The 16475-nt window shown below is 54.0% G+C and overlaps 6 protein-coding genes across 9 annotated transcripts; 3 read left to right on the forward strand and 3 right to left on the reverse strand.

Moving 5' to 3' along the window:
• Positions 1 to 78: 78 nt before the first annotated feature.
• On the forward strand, positions 79 to 650 carry H310_01292 (hypothetical protein). Its single transcript, XM_008864357.1, has one exon. The coding sequence runs from the start codon at positions 104 to 106 to the stop codon at positions 566 to 568; it is 465 nt and encodes a 154-aa protein (XP_008862579.1). The 5' UTR covers positions 79 to 103; the 3' UTR covers positions 569 to 650.
• Positions 85 to 4332, reverse strand: H310_01293 (hypothetical protein). Of its 3 annotated transcripts, XM_008864358.1 has the most exons (20): positions 3948 to 4332; positions 3592 to 3886; positions 3381 to 3539; positions 3309 to 3328; positions 3172 to 3258; positions 3045 to 3130; positions 2867 to 2992; positions 2733 to 2819; positions 2589 to 2680; positions 2514 to 2544; positions 2446 to 2468; positions 2308 to 2393; positions 2204 to 2260; positions 2133 to 2156; positions 1999 to 2085; positions 1778 to 1945; positions 1620 to 1731; positions 1371 to 1573; positions 1052 to 1319; positions 87 to 997 (listed from the first exon to the last, which is right to left on the reverse strand). In XM_008864358.1, the coding sequence occupies exons 1-20, from the start codon at positions 4311 to 4313 to the stop codon at positions 627 to 629; spliced, it is 2748 nt and encodes a 915-aa protein (XP_008862580.1). In that variant the 5' UTR covers positions 4314 to 4332; the 3' UTR covers positions 87 to 626. The 3 variants fall into 3 exon arrangements, with proteins under 3 accessions (XP_008862582.1, XP_008862580.1, XP_008862581.1); XM_008864360.1 differs by having other exon boundaries at positions 85 to 997; positions 1371 to 1731; XM_008864359.1 differs by having other exon boundaries at positions 2308 to 2468.
• A 54-nt stretch (positions 4333 to 4386) lies between these two features.
• Positions 4387 to 7726, reverse strand: H310_01294. 2 transcript variants are annotated; one of them, XM_008864361.1, is made up of 18 exons: positions 7608 to 7726; positions 7171 to 7561; positions 6950 to 7108; positions 6863 to 6882; positions 6711 to 6806; positions 6578 to 6663; positions 6371 to 6529; positions 6236 to 6322; positions 6097 to 6185; positions 6013 to 6043; positions 5931 to 5953; positions 5800 to 5885; positions 5692 to 5748; positions 5618 to 5641; positions 5467 to 5553; positions 5232 to 5399; positions 5067 to 5178; positions 4387 to 5008 (listed from the first exon to the last, which is right to left on the reverse strand). In XM_008864361.1, the coding sequence occupies exons 1-18, from the start codon at positions 7713 to 7715 to the stop codon at positions 4404 to 4406; spliced, it is 2388 nt and encodes a 795-aa protein (XP_008862583.1). In that variant the 5' UTR covers positions 7716 to 7726; the 3' UTR covers positions 4387 to 4403. The 2 variants fall into 2 exon arrangements, with proteins under 2 accessions (XP_008862583.1, XP_008862584.1); XM_008864362.1 differs by having other exon boundaries at positions 5067 to 5399; positions 7608 to 7673.
• A 57-nt stretch (positions 7727 to 7783) lies between these two features.
• On the forward strand, positions 7784 to 10609 carry H310_01295 (hypothetical protein; the record flags this gene model as incomplete). Its single annotated transcript, XM_008864363.1, has 11 exons — positions 7784 to 7884; positions 7947 to 8041; positions 8095 to 8152; positions 8197 to 8334; positions 8386 to 8627; positions 8691 to 8804; positions 8850 to 9125; positions 9168 to 9414; positions 9472 to 9726; positions 9774 to 10007; positions 10052 to 10609. The coding sequence occupies exons 1-11, from the start codon at positions 7828 to 7830 to the stop codon at positions 10607 to 10609; spliced, it is 2274 nt and encodes a 757-aa protein (XP_008862585.1). The 5' UTR covers positions 7784 to 7827.
• H310_01296 (hypothetical protein) lies at positions 10572 to 13923 on the reverse strand. Its single transcript, XM_008864364.1, has 2 exons — positions 13195 to 13923; positions 10572 to 13130 (listed from the first exon to the last, which is right to left on the reverse strand). Exons 1-2 carry the CDS (start codon positions 13888 to 13890, stop codon positions 10641 to 10643), a joined length of 3186 nt encoding a protein of 1061 aa, XP_008862586.1. The 5' UTR covers positions 13891 to 13923; the 3' UTR covers positions 10572 to 10640.
• A 693-nt stretch (positions 13924 to 14616) lies between these two features.
• On the forward strand, positions 14617 to 16420 carry H310_01297 (hypothetical protein). Its single transcript, XM_008864365.1, has 13 exons — positions 14617 to 14676; positions 14730 to 15021; positions 15060 to 15147; positions 15198 to 15247; positions 15298 to 15342; positions 15387 to 15473; positions 15522 to 15598; positions 15641 to 15698; positions 15740 to 15816; positions 15857 to 15923; positions 15969 to 16097; positions 16145 to 16176; positions 16221 to 16420. The coding sequence occupies exons 1-13, from the start codon at positions 14657 to 14659 to the stop codon at positions 16303 to 16305; spliced, it is 1107 nt and encodes a 368-aa protein (XP_008862587.1). The 5' UTR covers positions 14617 to 14656; the 3' UTR covers positions 16306 to 16420.
• The last annotated feature ends 55 nt before the right edge of the window (positions 16421 to 16475 follow it).

Consider the following 16475-nt stretch of genomic DNA (forward strand, 5'->3'; position numbering starts at 1 on the left):
TAAGCCGTTTAATGTACGGTTCCTAGCGCACATAACAGATTGTCGGACTTAACAGGGCACATCATGGAATTTGTCAACGCCAAACTCACACCAGCCAGCTGTGATGATGTCCTCGGCCCTTCGCAGCGTGGTGTCGTCGGCCATGCGCGCGGCGACCCGTCCGTCCACGACGGCATGGAAGTCGTTGAAGCCACCGCACATCCACAGCGCCTTGCCTTTTGCAAGTCGATTGTTCTCGGACAAGATTCGCGTCACGTTTGTCGAAGCGGATGGAGCCAAGAAGGAAGTGACGGCGGCCATCGGTGAAACATTTCTCGAAATCGCCCACAACAATGACATCGAGCTGGAGGGAGCATGCGGCGGAGAGCTCGCTTGCTCTACTTGCCACTGCGTGTTTGAACCGGCCGTCTACGCGACGCTACCGCCAATTACGGAAGAGGAAGAAGACATGCTCGACATGGCGTGGGGCCTCACTGACACGTCGCGACTCGGGTGCCAAATCAAAGCCACTCCTGAGATGGATGGTATCACCGTCACGATCCCCGACGGTTCGAACAACATGCTGTGAGCGAGTCGTCGCAGATAAATAGCCAACTTACTAGTCCTACTGCTCCCTCGTCATGCGACTAGTATTGTTCCTCTTCCTGGCAGTCCATGTTGTACGCCGCCGAAGCTGTTGCCACGACTTCTCCCGCCGCTACGGCACGCACGATCGCTGTCGTCTCCGGCGGGGCTCGCTCCTGCTGTTCTCCCATCGCGGCATCCCGGGTGGTCGTGCCGTAGGTCGCTCGGTAGAATTGTAGCTCCTGTTGCATCTGCCGCATCTGGGACTCAAGCTGCATCCACTTGTTTTGGACGTGTAGGACGTGGCTGACCAATTCTTCTTGGCTTTGGTACAGCTCCAGGATCTGTAGGCGCGCGGCATCGCCTGGCTCGGCTGATTGCTGGCAGAATGAGATCCGACCCATGGTAGTGCCGGTGACTTGGCCGCTTGTGTCTGCCGCATAGATTCCCTCGATTAGAATTGTGATGCGAACGCATGCCGACGTACCCGCCAAGTCCGCGGTTAGCCTGCCGCTGCCATCGTCTTCCCCGTACGGTGGTTGTGGCGTCTCGATGGATGCAGTCGTCGCTGCGGGTTGGTCTTCAGTGGTGGCTGCACCGCCGTCCCCCGCGCCACTTTGAGATACGTCGTCGTCGGCATTCCTGGAAGAGTCATGCCGCGACTCTGCGTACGATTTTTCCGACGAGATCGGGTCGAGCTTGGGGTCTCGATGCACGTGCTTTTTCTTCAGCACTTTGTCCGTCGACGTCGATAGCTACACGAACGATGGTGAGCTTGCCGTGATCGCCCTGTTGCCAGCGCGCACCCGTCGACCGTTGGCAGCCTTGGCGACCCTCGCGACAGCCTGGTTGCGGCGGTGGATGATCTTGGCGATTTTTTGACGCATGCTGGGGTAATGCGTCAACGCCAAGAGGAATTTTTCTCGCGTGAGCATGCGCAGCTCGCAAAAGCATAGTGTCATGACGGTCGCTGTGCGGAGGCAGTTTTCATTCAAGATTGCCATTTCCCCTGCCGCCGTCACCCCGTCACACACGATCGTGCGGGTGGGTTTTACCAAAGTATTGTTTCTCGCCGAGCACAGCAACTTGGATGCCCACTTTCAACACTTCGACTGCACCGCGAAAGATGAAAAACATTTCTTCGCCAATCTCGCCTTCGATGATAACCTGGACGACAGGATATGGATGGTATCAACAACAAGACCGCATGTACCTCCTCGTGCGGTGGCATGCACACCATCTTCATGGACAAGGCGAGCTCCATGAGAAAGTTGTGGTCCGCGCCTTCGAAGAACGGCATCTTGTTCAGCACCGAGTCGTTGATCGCGAGCGCGACCTTGGACCGTAGCAACGCCGACATTTCGCTCAAGATCTTGCTCTCCTGCATGTTGTCGATGGGTGGAGTTGTGGGAAGGACCCGATCGTTCAACGTACGTTTTTGAGCTTGGAGTCGACCGTGATGCGCGTGTTGAAATAGAACTCGCGGATTTCTGCCCGCAGTTCCAACGGCAAATCTCGCACCTGCCATCCATTACATCCCACGGCCATGGGCTGCATGGGGCACGTACGTCCATGTACTTGTTCACAAAGTCCTACAAGTGCGATGAGTCCCTCCGCGGTTTCTCGATGCAGCACGCACCATCTTTCGCTGAAACTGCGTGTCCGCCATGTTCAAGTTGCTCACCATCGACACAACCTACATGCACAACGTCAATGTCGCGCGATCCAAGGAAGCGGACGTACATTTGTGATGCCATAGCCAAAGATCCAAGCGCCGTTCACCATGGCAAAGATGCTCCACAGCCGCTCGGGCGTTGTTTGACCCGTCACTACGGCACACGACCTGATATGCTTGCCGCCCTCGCTGCCCACGCAACGTACCATCGCCATACCCCACCGTCGTCCTATCCAGTCGTCACAACTCGCAAAGTGGACGATGGGTCGCGTACATGGTCATGATGCTCCAGTAAAAGCACGTGACTGTCCCCAGTAGTAAGAGCCACATCGCCGCGAGGGAAACGGACCATATTTGTCGTAGAGGGTTCGATTCCCGAGGCTGTGTCTGGCGACCCATCCGTCGACTTGGTTTGGCACCGACAGTCTGTAAAACCCGCAACTATTCATGCAATACCGACATGAATATTCGTCGTCTCACGAGAATGTGGTGCCTGAAAAAGTGCGATGTCATCATGACAAGGATGAAAAACTTGACGAGGCCGCTCACAGTCGACTTGACCAGCAGCGAGTACTCGAGTCTAGAGAGGACAGCGTGAACAAGATCTCGCGAGCGATCGTCGCGCACCGCGTTAATATGCGAAGGAACCGAGTCAGGAGCAGGAGCTTGAAGAGGCGGAGGCCGTCGTCAACGTTTGCAATGTACAAGGTGACGATGTTGTATGGGAACGACGCGACCAGGTCCATGAAGAGCCTACGTGGCCGCCATCTGGACGGGGAGTTGTTCCAGCAAGCGGTCCGTGTACCACGATCGAAGGTATCGCATCATGATGCGCGGCAATTGCCGCTCGAAGCGGCCACGAACTTCGTAGGTCGAGACGCAGTTGAGACACTATGATGCGTCGTAAGATGGGCAATGTGGAGTTCCCTTACCACATCCATGAGAAAGAAGCAATCGACGAACAGGTCCAGCTTCGTTAGCAGCGCCATGTCCAAATGCGTAGGGAAGCTCAGTTGCAGCTACAATGGACCATCGCGACTCCTCTTAAAGCAACTTGAAAATGTCGTACCGGCGTGCAAGTGGCCGTGTCTAGTTCGAGATGTTAGCGGGTAGTCGACGGGACTGGTGGTCAGCCACTTACACAAAAGCAAGCAAAGGCTAACAATGTCCCATCGCCGGCGGAACGGCCCCATGGGGTGAATGAGGTACCACGGGAGCTTCTTCACGCGGCGGTCGTTGGCTTTTTGCTTGATGATGTTTTCTGTCTTCACTGCATCTTCGACAAAGCTAAGTGCTTGCTCTAACGATCTCGGGCGTCAACGATAGCATTGCCACCAAAGCGCATGACGTACGGGGAGTCATGGCCTCGACGTCCTTGCGGAACGTCGCCGATAGCCGACGGATGTCGTCTTCTGGAAGTCGGTCGACCGTGTTCTGGTGAATGTGGCGAATGTGTGGTCCTGCGGGCTTGTCGGCCCCCAACGGGTGGAACTTGGTCAAGAGGGCCTGTACGGCGGACGTTCGTCGAACTGGCCCGGCGTCCTTGGCGCCTTTGCTCTCCGAGTTGTTGCTGTCAGGGTGGATAATACTGACCATCGACGACGCAACCGACGCGACGCTCATGAGTTCTGCTGGCCCGGCACTGCGCTACAAAAACGGCGATTCAACACCACTCATACGACGTTTGTTCTTCATGGGGGCGTTGTACCATGCTGGTGGCAGCCCTGGCTTGGAATTCACCCTGGGCAAGCTTCATTTCTTCGATGGGCGACAGCCCCATGACATGAGCGCTATTGAAGTGGCGAGTCATGTAAGCTGATTGCTGTTGCGGGGCGCGCGTCGTCGACGTCGACACAAGCCCTTCAGCAATCATAGCTTCCTCTTGATCGATTTCATCGAGATTGTCGCCATCTGCGACAGTCGTTCGATTCTCCTCCACGTGCATGGGCAGGGGCGCCACGTGCACCTTGCTGACCTCGTCGTCTGCGAGAAAATCGTGGTTCCGCCCATCGCTGCACCGGGCGCTGACCTTCTTGGTCCGCGCAGTTGGTTTCGAGCGCAGCCGGGACCGCATCGAATGCACTGCCTGTGAGAGTCGGACAACTGGTGCGCCGTTTCATGGCGTGTAACGGTTGAAACTGACAAAGTCGTCATCAAATTCGAGTTAAATAAGGTCTGAATCGGGTGTGCTGCGGGTAAGGGCTCGGACTTTGTCTTCGAGCTTGGTAACTTCTGCCAGAAGCGCTTCTTGCTGGTCAAGCAATGCTTGAATAATCTGGCGCATGTCGCTGTCCGCCGGCGCATCGTCAGCAAGGACATCGTCGCTCCGCCCGTTGGGCACGACGTTCATCTGCGAGATGCGCTGCATGGTCGAGCCCACAATATTGTCCGGCTCGAGCGTAAAGATGTCTGGGCCTTTCTTTTCGAGCAAACTGCGAGAGCTCTGAACCATCGAAGCCGCCAAGTTCTCCATGACGGTCGGGTTGGCCGACCCCTGTCGAATGAGGCCACCCCGTGGAAGCTTCTTCAGGCTGGACGTCGACGTCGGCATTTGAGGTCCGGTCAGGTCGGCCGACTTGCGCCGCACCATCTCTTGGTCATGTGTGGTTTGTCGTCGATGGATGATGCGAGCTATTCGCTTCCGCATCGATGGAAAATGTGACAGCGCCACAAGAAACTTTTGCCGTGTCAGCATGCGGAGTTCACAAAAGCAGAGCGTGCGGATCGTGGCGAGGCGTGTGCAATTGGTGTTCATGATGGCCATTTCGCCTACAATCCCATGTCCATGACGTCACCGCGGGAGCGGACGGTCGATGGCGCATTTTACCAAAGTACTGCTGTTCCCCAAGTACTGCAATCTGTTCGCCGTCCTTCATCACTTCGACAGCCCCGCGAAAAATAAAAAACATTTCTTGGCCGATTTCGCCTTCGACAATCACCTGCACCATCGCGACGTTGTGAGCGATTGGCGGCGCTTGAGCAAACGGCGTACCTCTTCGTGGGGTGGAAAGCATACCATCTTCATCGACAACGCGAGCTCCATGAGGAAGTTATGGTCTGCGCCTTCAAAGAACGGCATCTTGTTCAAGACTGAGTCGTTGATCGCGAGGGCAATTTTCGACCGGAGGAGCGCCGAGAGCTCACTCAAGATCTTGCTTTCCTACGCATCCGTCCACGTCGTATGAGCCCGTTCAGACAAGATGCGAACGAACGAGCGGCGACCGTACGTTCTTAAGCTTGTTTTCCGTCGACAGTCTCGAATTCAAAAAGAACTCGCGAATTTCAGACCGCAATTCCATGGGCAAATCGCGCCGCTACGATCAAATGCATCACGATGCCGCTGCGAGGGAGGAATCGGTTCGGGTCAGTAGCCGCTACCTCCATAAAGTTGTTGATGCCATCCTGCAAGCACAACCCCGTCAGAGTGACTTCGAAAAGAGGCTATCGTATACCATTTTGTGTTGAAACTCGGTGTCGTTCGGGTTCAAGTTGGCCACCGTCGCAACGACCTACGACTGGCCGATTGAATCGAGAGCACGACGATCGCGGGTGCCGAGTACATTCGTAATGCCGTAGGCAAAAATCCATGCCCCCACGACCATGGCAAATATGCTGAAGCCTCGCTCGTGTGTGTTTTGCCCCGTCACTAGAGTCATATCAGCGGGCATCCCGTCAAATGCGTCGACGTCACCATCGCCGTAGCCGACCGTCGTCCTGTCGTCATGCGAAGGATTAGCACAGCCGTGGAAGAGCGACGAGCAGAATCGACGTACATGGTCATGATGGACCAGTAGAACGCGTTCACTGCGAGACGAAGAGCGTGAGGTCGGCGGACGCATGCAGTGAGTTGGTCCTACCATATTGATCGTAGATTGGCATGTGCTGCAAGTGATGCCTGTCGACCCAGCCTCCAGGGACGGTGTCCGAAATGAAGAAGAAGAAGCAGCTGCACCATGCATGCTCTGGTGAGTCGTCGCCATCGACGGCAATGCACACCTGAACCAGTGCGACGTCAGACAGACCAGGAGAAAGAACTTCATGAGTCCGCTCTGGTTGGATTTGATCAGAAGCGCGTACTCGACCCTGGGGGATACGCCGAGTCAGTCGGAGATCGAGGTCGAGCCAACACACCGATTCAAGATGTGAGTAAACCCGAGCATGCGGGTCAGCTTGATGATGCGGAGGAACTTAAAGTACTTGTTCAGCCGTGCGTCCGGCTCGGACGTGTAAGGAAGGCACGCCAAGTAGATGGCTTCCGCGGGCATTGCCGACAGGACGTCAATGAAGAACCTAGTGCGCAACCAGCCCATGACGAATCACGCTGGCCGTGGTTCACACCATGTTTGGAGATATCGCTTGACGATCGCACTCCATCGGATTTCGAGGCGTCCGCGGGCTTCGTATGCCGAGAAAAAGTTGACGATCTTGGCCACCAACGTGAGGACAACAGATCGATGCATGAAGCACGCACCACATCCATGAAGTACAGCACGCTAAAGCCCACTTGAAAACGATCCAACAATTCGAGCACAGGCATGCTGTTGTTGCGTCCAAATGCGATCGAAAACTACACCGACGCGGCACACTGGGCTCCCGTTGTTTCCCTGTGCTGCAATCACGTACTGGAATGTAAAAGCCGTTGTCTACGACACCACGTCGCGACGGTCAGTTCACCATGACCAACAAGGAAGGGCGGGCGACTCCACGTACAAATGATGAGGACGACGCTCAGGATATCCCATCGAACACGAAACTTGCTTGCGGGCGAGATGAGGTACCACGGAACGCGCTTGGCGTCGTAGTCGTCGACGCGCATTTTGATGATGTTTTCCCGCTGCTGGACGCTCTGGACAAAGTTCATCGCTTGCTCTAGAATGTCCAACCTCGTCAAGGGCCGTCCTCACAGCGCTGTGGACATGAGGTGGCCATACCAGCCGTCATGTCGTCGATATTGTTTGCCAATTCTTGTGTGATACGCTTCACTTCGGCCTCGCACACGACGGACGGAGCATTTCGAAAGCCATCTCTTCGCCTCGAGATGTTGGAGCCAGACATGCCCGTGACACTGGTCTGCATGCGCTTGAGCACTTTTTTTACAGGGGGCACTTGCAAGAAATGGTTGAGATGGAACGACGTCGCCACGGGCAAATCGTCCAAGTTGCGTTTCTTAGCGGCTTTTGCAGCCAACTCGCCATGGGCGAGGCGCATTTCTTCCATCGGAGAAAGACCTGTGATCTCGGCGCGCTCGGCCTGCCGTGTCATGTACGCCGACACGACTGGGGCTTCGCCGTCGGCCTCGGGCATCGTCAGCTGCGACGCAATCTACAAACGACACCCATCAACAAAATGGCACGAGTTGAATGCGTACGTGGTCGAGGTGACTGCTGTCGTCAATACCACCATGGTTCGTGCCATTCACTGACGGTGACTCCATCCAGCCGCCATTCGGCATGGACTTGGCACGACTCGGCAGCATGCACTTTTGTTGAATATTTGAAACGCCACAATTGCCGTTACACCTACGAAACCCACGCACACAACACAATTTTGACGCATGATCCACCGCCAGTAGGGCGAGTCCAGGCACCATGCAAGCAGTATGGCTATGTAGTTTGGAGCGCGACTTGATGCTTGCAAATGTCGAGGTGTGAGCGATGTGGTCCTGGCTCCATGACCCTGCTGCTCCAACCAATCGTGGCGTCCGTAGACTGGCGGCGGCAGCTTGCGGCCGCAAACGTCCGATGCAAGTGTTCGTTCGACCAGCCGTAGTGGAGCCATGGCAAGCGCCAGCACGAGAAAGTTGTGCGTACCCTTCGACATGTTGAGCCCATTGGCTCGCTTCTGACTAAGCTTAGGAGGCCTCTCGAACCAACGACCGACGAGGCCAAGAAGCGCAGGCAAGCCGAGGGACATGTACGACAGAGCGGCTACATGGAAGCATTGTAATGGACATACAGGCATGCTGGCTGGCATGGTGCGAGCAAAAGGACGAGAGGCGGAGGGAAGAAGGCTTGGCAAAGCCATCCACAATCGACCACGAGAAGAACAATCACGACTTGCCTCAACGCAGGTCCAAACCTTTGCACCACAACGGGGTATGTGGATATGACTTCGGCGCTGCGTGTCATCACGAGAAATGATGCCAGACGGACGCGTTCTTCATCGAGTGGAAGCGCTCGAAACGGCGGCAACAGCAAGAGCGAGAGGAGGCGCGGGAGAAACAACGGCAGCATGAGCTCGATCTGCTCGAGAAGTACAATGCAGAGAAGCGAGTGATGATTCAAGAGCGTCAAGCATCGCTGGCTCGCTTGAAAAAAGCAGCCAAGAAGAAGAGGAAGCCCAAGAAGAAGCATGTTGTAGTAGTGCCCCCCGTGAGCTTGCACAAACTGTACGCCGTGCCCTTGGGAATTTGTTAGATATGAGTATACCTCACGATCATCGCCGTGGCTAGGATGGCCGTGGAGTTCATGCCGCCGTCGTTTCAAGCTGAAGTGGAAGCGCGAATGCAGCATCAACTGAAGTTGCAGGACGAAGAAGCGTCCCACAGCTGCTTTCGCGATGAAATGTATGTGTGTTGCACAGTCTAGGAGGAAGTCTAACGACGTGGCAGCACGACGAAAGAAACAAAGCGCTTCCAAGCCAAGATCCACTCTACACATGCCCTTCGCGCCGACTCGCTCGACCAACTGCGGCACTGGGCCAAACCGACGCCCGATATCTACCTCCTCGCGTCCTTGCTGTACAAGCTCGTCGCTCTCGAAACACCGTCGGCCATGCAGTTGGTCGACGTCTGGCGATGGCTCCCTTGGTCCATCCTTCAAACGGTGTTTCGGAACGATTTAGTGCAGACGTTGCAAGCCGTGCCGATCGCTGACCTATCCCCGCGGTACATGTGACTTGCCTCCTGCGTCATGTGACCAGGTCGTAGCTCCCTGGCTGTGCTGTATCTTCATTGCGCCCAACCCCGCTTTAACGCCGACGCAATCGAAGAACGATCGGCAGTTGGGTCGGCCCTGCGGATGTGGGTCCACAACATCGCTGCTGTGCACGACATCGTGGACCCTTCGACGCTGCGGGTCAAGGGCATCGACAGCCTCAGGTCTGGCGGCGTTTCATGCCGCGACATGGGCGCCCTCGTCCTGCTCTTGCACGTGTACCCGCACGTGAATGTGAAAGTACAGTCCCTTCAATTTCGTGTCCTTTGCACACCTCCTCATCCATTGTCCGTCCAGTTGAAAGATTGCACGAAATACACTGCCAAGCAAGCCAAGGCGCGCCAAGAAGATCTCGTGCTCTTGCGGGAACTCTACGCAGAGTTGCCGCCGCGCCCGTCTCGCAAGGACATGTTTGCGTCCATGGGCGTGGATAGCGCCCCCACGTCGGCCTTGATTGGGATGCTCGACTTGCCAGACTTCAAACAACAAGCTGTTCCCAAGTCGCGTTCGAAGCTCGCCGCTCGCCTTGCCGCCCGGTTGCGCGAGAGACACGTATGTCGCCATGCTGACGAGCTTGTCGCGTCAGTCGTGATGAGCAGGAATCGGACGATGCGGCCACGTCGCCGCGTGTGATGCCCAAAGAGAAAGGACTTCACGGAGACTTTGCCGTGGTGTACAAGCTCTGCATGCCACCCAAGCTGCAAGAGAATGCACTTAACCCCGTCAACTACATTCAACAGAAACGCCACGACTCGATCCGAAAGCAAGCCACGCCGTGGGCAGCCGCGACTTCACAGCGACCCTCACGCAGCTCCAGCCTTGTTCCGCACAAGGTGGATGCATCCATTTGAACCACCGGCATGACGACACACCGTAGAAATCGTCGACAGCAGAACTCGCACCCCAGAAATCCACGGCGATGCGCCAACAACCGCTGGCGCAACATGTCGAAGTCTCGTTCGCCGACGAAGTGAACGACCAAGCATTCCACCGTACCGAGTCCCAACCTCCCTTCCTCGCACCACCAAACCAGATCCTTCCACATCCCTGTGGCATCATCACCGACGACGCATCGACAGTTCCGTCGCACATGTCGGGGCGTGTGGCTGACGATGTCGTTCACGCTGCTGTGTGCAAGCCAGAGGACGCTGTCTTGGATATCGATCCCACAAATAGTCCCGACAGTCCTTGTCCCATCATTTCTCCAATACCTTCCCCCGTGGCGGCCGTGATCCAGATGGAGGATGGCTGCCTTGGTGACAACTCTCGTGCTGTGCTCGACCAGGCTTGCTGGTCGGACGACGAGGTCGATTTCGATGAAGCCGACGCGGACCACCTTTGCGATGACGGCGTCGGTGACGTCGACGTGCCGCTCACATCCTCCCGAGTCGACGACGACCTGTACAACCACGAAGTCGATGCGTTCGAGCCTTAACAACCTATAAGAGCGCCGTTCGTATGATTATTTAAGTGATCACGGTCGGTGCCTTGCGACCCGTAAAGTGTTCCAACTGGGACAGTTCGAGACCGACTTGGATCAACGTGTTCAGGGCATCGGCCGCCGACTGCGACAAGTTGCCAGTCGCTGGTTCATACTTTTCAACGTACATGCGGATCGTGGCACCGGCGACACCCGTGCCGCTCAAACGGAAGATCACGCGCGACCCGTCAGTAAAGATGAATCGAATCCCTTGATGCTTGGACACGCTGCCGTCGACGGGGTCGTTGTACGTAAACTCGTCGTTTACCTTGACGGTGAATCCATGGTACACCTTGCCAGCAAGCGACGCCGACGACGCCATGGCGGCCATCATCTTCTCGGCACCAGCCTTGTCCACACCTTCGTAGTCGTAGCGGCAGTAGTAGTTGCGGCCGTACGTGGCCCAATGGTTTTCAACGATCTGTTGCACGGTGACGAGGGGCGCACCGGGAGACGTGTTCTTCGACGCGATGATCGAGAGCCACGCGAGCACGGCCCACATGCCGTCCTTTTCGCGAATGTGGTTGGAGCCTGTGCCGAACGATTCTTCACCGCAGATGAACGGTGTGTAGTCTTCCTTGTTGTACACTTCCTTCGAGTCCATCAAGTTGCCAAAAAACTTCCAACCGGTCGGGACTTCAAACAACGAAATGCCCAACTTTGCCGCGACCAAGTCCACAGCACCGGACGTAGGCATCGAACGCGCCACGCCACGGAGACCTCCCTTCTTCCGGAAGAACGGAATCACGTTTGCGTTCGCGGCAATCACTGCCAACGAATCCGACGGGGTCACGAAGAAGCGCGATCCGAGGATCATGTTGCGATCAGCGTCACCGTCGCAGGCAGCACCAAAAGCGGGTGGCTCAGTCGATTGACCGTGGACTGCAACTCCCTTGGCGTCCACTCCCATGATGTGTGTGAGTTCGTGAGCGTAGGTCAAGTTGGGGTCGGCGTGATGGCCACCAAAGTCTTCAAGAGGAACAGCGTTGATCAAACTCGACGGGGACGCGCCCAATTCGTCAACAAACACGCGGTGGGCATACGGTCCCTGGACGCCGCTCATCGAGTCGTAGACAAAGTTAAAGTCCTCGCGAGCGAGGAGAGCCTTGATCGCGCCAAAATCAAAGATCGACTTCAGCAAATGCACATGGTCTTCGGCGGCGTCGAACACCTCCACGACGACAGTGCGGCTTCCATCGTCCGACTTGACGGCAGTCTTTCCAACCACTGACACGTCGATGTCGGGGAACGACGCAGCAATCTTGTACGACGTTAGGATCTTGGTGTTGTTGAAAATTTCGTTGGTCAGCTTTTCCGGAGCAGGGCCGCCGTTTTCGCAGTTGTACTTGATGCCAAAGTCTTCGTCAATTCCACCAGGGTTGTGGCTGGCAGTCAAGATAAACGCGCCAAATGCGACAGCGCCTCCTTCACGTTCGCGAATCACAGCCGACACGGCAGGAGTGGACAAAAGCCCGTTCTGTCCAATCCAAATGCGGTCGACACCCGAAGCCACCGCCATCTTGATGATGGTTTGAATCGCTTGCTTGTTGTAGTATCGGCCGTCACCGGAAATGACGAGCGTGCCTTGGAGCAAGTCTTTGGCCGGCAACGCATCAAACGTCGACTGGACGAAGTTGTTGAGGTAGTTTGGTTGCATGAATACTTTTGTCTTCTTGCGAAGGCCAGAGGTACCTGGCTTTTGCCCTTCGATCGGCGACGTCGTCACGGCGGACACGGTCAATTTGCCCAAACCGGCTTGGTTGGTCAAGTCGATAGTTTGGTTTGCGTAGCGTCCAGACAGAATCGTCTTTTGTTCCTTCGAGTTGTTGACGATCGTCACATCGCCTTCGAAAACAACGTCCGGCGCGAATCCGACGTTGCCCTTGATCGTCAATCTCGAACAATTGATGAGGGACGGCACGTTTCCTCGCAACGCAGCTTCGAGTTGCTGGACCAATTTGTATTGTTTCGAGTCCAACGACACCGTCGTGGCACGGCCTTCGGTTTGTGGCGCCAAAACGAGGCGGAAATCGTCCGTGACAACATACGCGTCCGAGCGGAGGAGCAACAAGTCGTCGCACTTCTTCACTGGGGCGAAGCGAGTGCGGGGTACGCAGACGGCACCAGCACCGGCGAAGCATTCGATGGCAGCACCCATGGCAGTTTCAAGCTGGTACACTGGGGTCGACGAAGCGTCCTTGGGATCGACCGTCTTGGCGTTCTTGATCATAGGCAGTTTGATCAACCCACCTTGCTTCTTCAATTCTTCCGACAACTTGTCCAAGCGGATCCACAAGTTGTTGGTGTTAAAGTAGCGATGCTTGTCGATGTTTTGAAAATGTGCTTCGTCGGTCGATTCGCATTGGGCCGATTCACGCAAGATGAGGCGTTGGTCATCCAAACGACGAGCCAAGTGACCGCCCTTCTTGTCGTTTTCTGTACGTTCACAGCATTCCATCAAGAACGGCTTGTCAGTCTGCAGAAAATTGCAACCACGACATGAGATATGATAAGTCCTGATGAATGAACTTGAAACGTACCTGTGCAAAGTACGTCAAAAGTTCCAAGTCCAACGTGGCACCCAAGTTGTCTGAGTTGGAAATGAACATGTACTTGTATCCTTGGGCAAGCAACTTGTCCAGTTTACCCGAGCCCAACAACGAGGGGTACAAGTCACCATGACCGGGAGGGCACCATTCCTTCGAACGGTTCAAGGGCCATTCCGCAGGTTGAAGCGTCTTCGCATCAATCTTTGGGATCTTGTTTTGAAGCAGTTCGAGGTCAACATCGCTGACAATTTCGGGGTACTTTTGCAAATATTCCAACGTGTCTTCGCTCGTGCTAAAGCTGTTCATCAAGATGAAGCGCACGTTCGAGTTGTAGTTCTTGCGCATTTCAATGATTTGCTTGGCCGTCAAGTCCAAGAACGTGTCGGAGCCCTTGATCGTCAACAAGCTCTTGACTTTGTCCAAGCCCATGCTCGTTCCCAGGCCGCCGTTCAGCTTGAGAACTACGGTCTTCTTAAGCAAGCTCACGTCAGGTTTGACGCTGTCGCGAATGGATCCCGGTCGTCCTTCCAAGTAGTCGATGTCATTGACACCTTCAATTGTGTTTTCGCCAATCATGCCAGTTGCGCCGCTTTGCAATGCGCTGTAAGAGTACTCAAACGCCTTGATGGCAGCTTGGCTCAGGCCTTCCTCTCGCATCTTGGCTTCGAAAGCAGCGAAGCTGGTCATTCTTGAATTATGTGGTTGTGACGTGGAAAATTGTCGACTGACGATCCATGTACACGAGTTCAAGGGGGCGTGAGATTCACGATTGATCTTGGTTTTTGTATACTATACACACACGAAAGTATATGTTTGGTGGGGGCGAAGTGAAAGATTGTTACGACAAAACTTCGACGGCAAAAGAATCGATCGAAGTATCCTTGGAGAATCTCCCTACTGTAATATATTTTCATACAAACTCCAACATTCATCAATCGATTAATATTGAGACAATTGAAACGGCCGAAGTTGGCAGACGCACAACCGATGACACAATTCGGGGATGTCGGGCATTTGAGCGAAACTAGCAGTAACCCGGTGTTTGCGCGGTATTTGGACAAGATAGGGTTGTCTCACGCTTGTCGCCAATCACACGTGCCGAAGCTCATTCCGTACGACAATATGATTGGACGCGCGCTTGTTACGCCACCTCTCGTCACAGAGTTACGCTGCAGTGGTAACTCTGTTGCGGTGTTACTGTGCACCGGGTTTTTGAGTGTACAGGTGAGAGGGATGAGGTGAAGAAGTTCTCTCGAAGTTTCGACACACCAATCAAACTGTGCTCTGACCAAAGTAATTCTTCCATTTTTAACCAATGACCCTGCACATCTTGAGTACTCCAATCGCACTTAAATGGGTCGATCTTCGCGCCAAAATATGAAACCTCGACTATGAGGACAGTTCAAAATACGCTGCGATACGGGAAAGCAAGCGCTGCACTGAAGCCGACACAATGAGCGTCCAAGTAAAGAAGTACGTGAAGTTGATAGTATGCGAGATGAGGCTGATCCAATGTGTTCGTGTAGAGAGAAAGCGACCAAGAAGTCGATGGCAAAATCAATCGCCAAGGAGGCGTCCCCCGTCCAAGAACCTGCAGTCGTCAGCGACGACGAAGGAAATGACGATGATTCTACGCTATCATATGAACGTATTGAGGTTCTTCAAGATGCTGGAATAAATGCAACAGACATTGCAAAGCTCAAAGATGATGGGTTTGCAACTGTGGGCCAGTTGTTTCAGGTGTCAACGAAGCGCCTTTTGCAAGTCAAGGGTGTAAGTGAAGCCAAAGCGGAAAAATTGATTCAAGCTGCAAGAAAGGTATAACATTGTCAAAGCAAATGCATCACGTCTTTTAGATCATCGGTGAAAAGAGCGGTTTTATTGCTGCCAGTACACTCCTTATCAACAACAAGCAAAAGTACTACATTACAACTGGTTCAAAGCGTAGGTGTGGTATACTCCGCATAGAATATCTGACTCCGTTGACATTGCAGAATTTGACATGCTCCTTGGGGGTGGAATTGAGACTATGTCAGTGACAGAGGTAAGTCAGATTACTTCAGCATTATCGTGTCTGCTGAACCGTAATTTTAGGTCCACGGAGAGTTTCGAACAGGGAAGACACAATTATGTCACACTGTAAGCACGAAGCACCAAGTGCCTATCATAAATTACTTTACCAGCTTTGTGTCACGGCACAATTGCCCCGTTCCCAAGGCGGGGGGGCTGGAAAAGTAGCCATTGTTGACACTGAAGGCTCTTTTCGACCAGTACAATTATGATATGCTGACCCTCTCTTAATCACCCAATCTACCTAGCAACGTGTAGCAGAAATTGCCAAGACACGATACGATTTAGAAGCAAAAGATGTCTTGGACAACATCATCGTTGCTAGGTGCAATTCGATCATATCTGTTGTTTTCGATCTTCGAAATAGGGCACACAGTCACGATGCACAAATGGACATGGTTTTGAAGCTCGGGGTTTTGTTTGCAGTACGTTACTCAGTCAAATGCTTAAGCCAACATGTGAACAGGATCCTGACCGTGGTCCATTTCGCCTTCTCGTCATTGACTCGATCACCGCATTATTTCGAACCGATTTTTCTGGGCGGTAGGACTGTGCTCACAGTTTTGTGCTCACTGTCATGCAGTGGAGAGCTGAGCGAACGGCAACAACGATTGAATGTGCACCTGCAACGACTTGTCAAACATGCCGAGGTACACATTAGACAATCTCTGAATGCGCTGAAAATTTGTTCGTAGGAATTCAACATCGCAGTCCTTGTTGTCAACCAAGTTATGGCTGATCCTGGTGCAAACGCTATGTTTGGGCCTGTATTGAAACCTGTCGGTGGTCATGTCATCTCTCATGCATGCCACACCCGAGTTTTGGTAAGAGAACCCAATCCCAAACTACGTTGGTATCACTTTGCGCTTAGATGAAAAAAGGTCGGGGCGACAACCGAATTTGGTGAGAGGACAATTGATCCATGTGAGCTGATTCAGGCTGCTTAGCAAAGTCATTGACAGCCCATGCATGCCAGAGGCTGAATGCACTGTCCAGCTTGCTGCTGGTGGCATATGCGATGCCGATGAATAGCTAGCTCATGGTTTCTCTATTCAAAATGTCCACGTGATATCGACGACAAAATCGGAAAATGTCGAAATATTACTCATGCAAGGGGCTATTTTAACGAATTCCTTGTCCTTCTCGAAGATAAATCCACCCTGAGCACCGTCTATTTATCACTTGGTATTTCTAAGTGTTGT

The sequence above is a fragment of the Aphanomyces invadans genome (assembly GCF_000520115.1).
Source record: "Aphanomyces invadans strain NJM9701 unplaced genomic scaffold supercont1.2, whole genome shotgun sequence".
NCBI classification, from domain to species: domain Eukaryota; phylum Oomycota; class Saprolegniomycetes; order Saprolegniales; family Verrucalvaceae; genus Aphanomyces; species Aphanomyces invadans.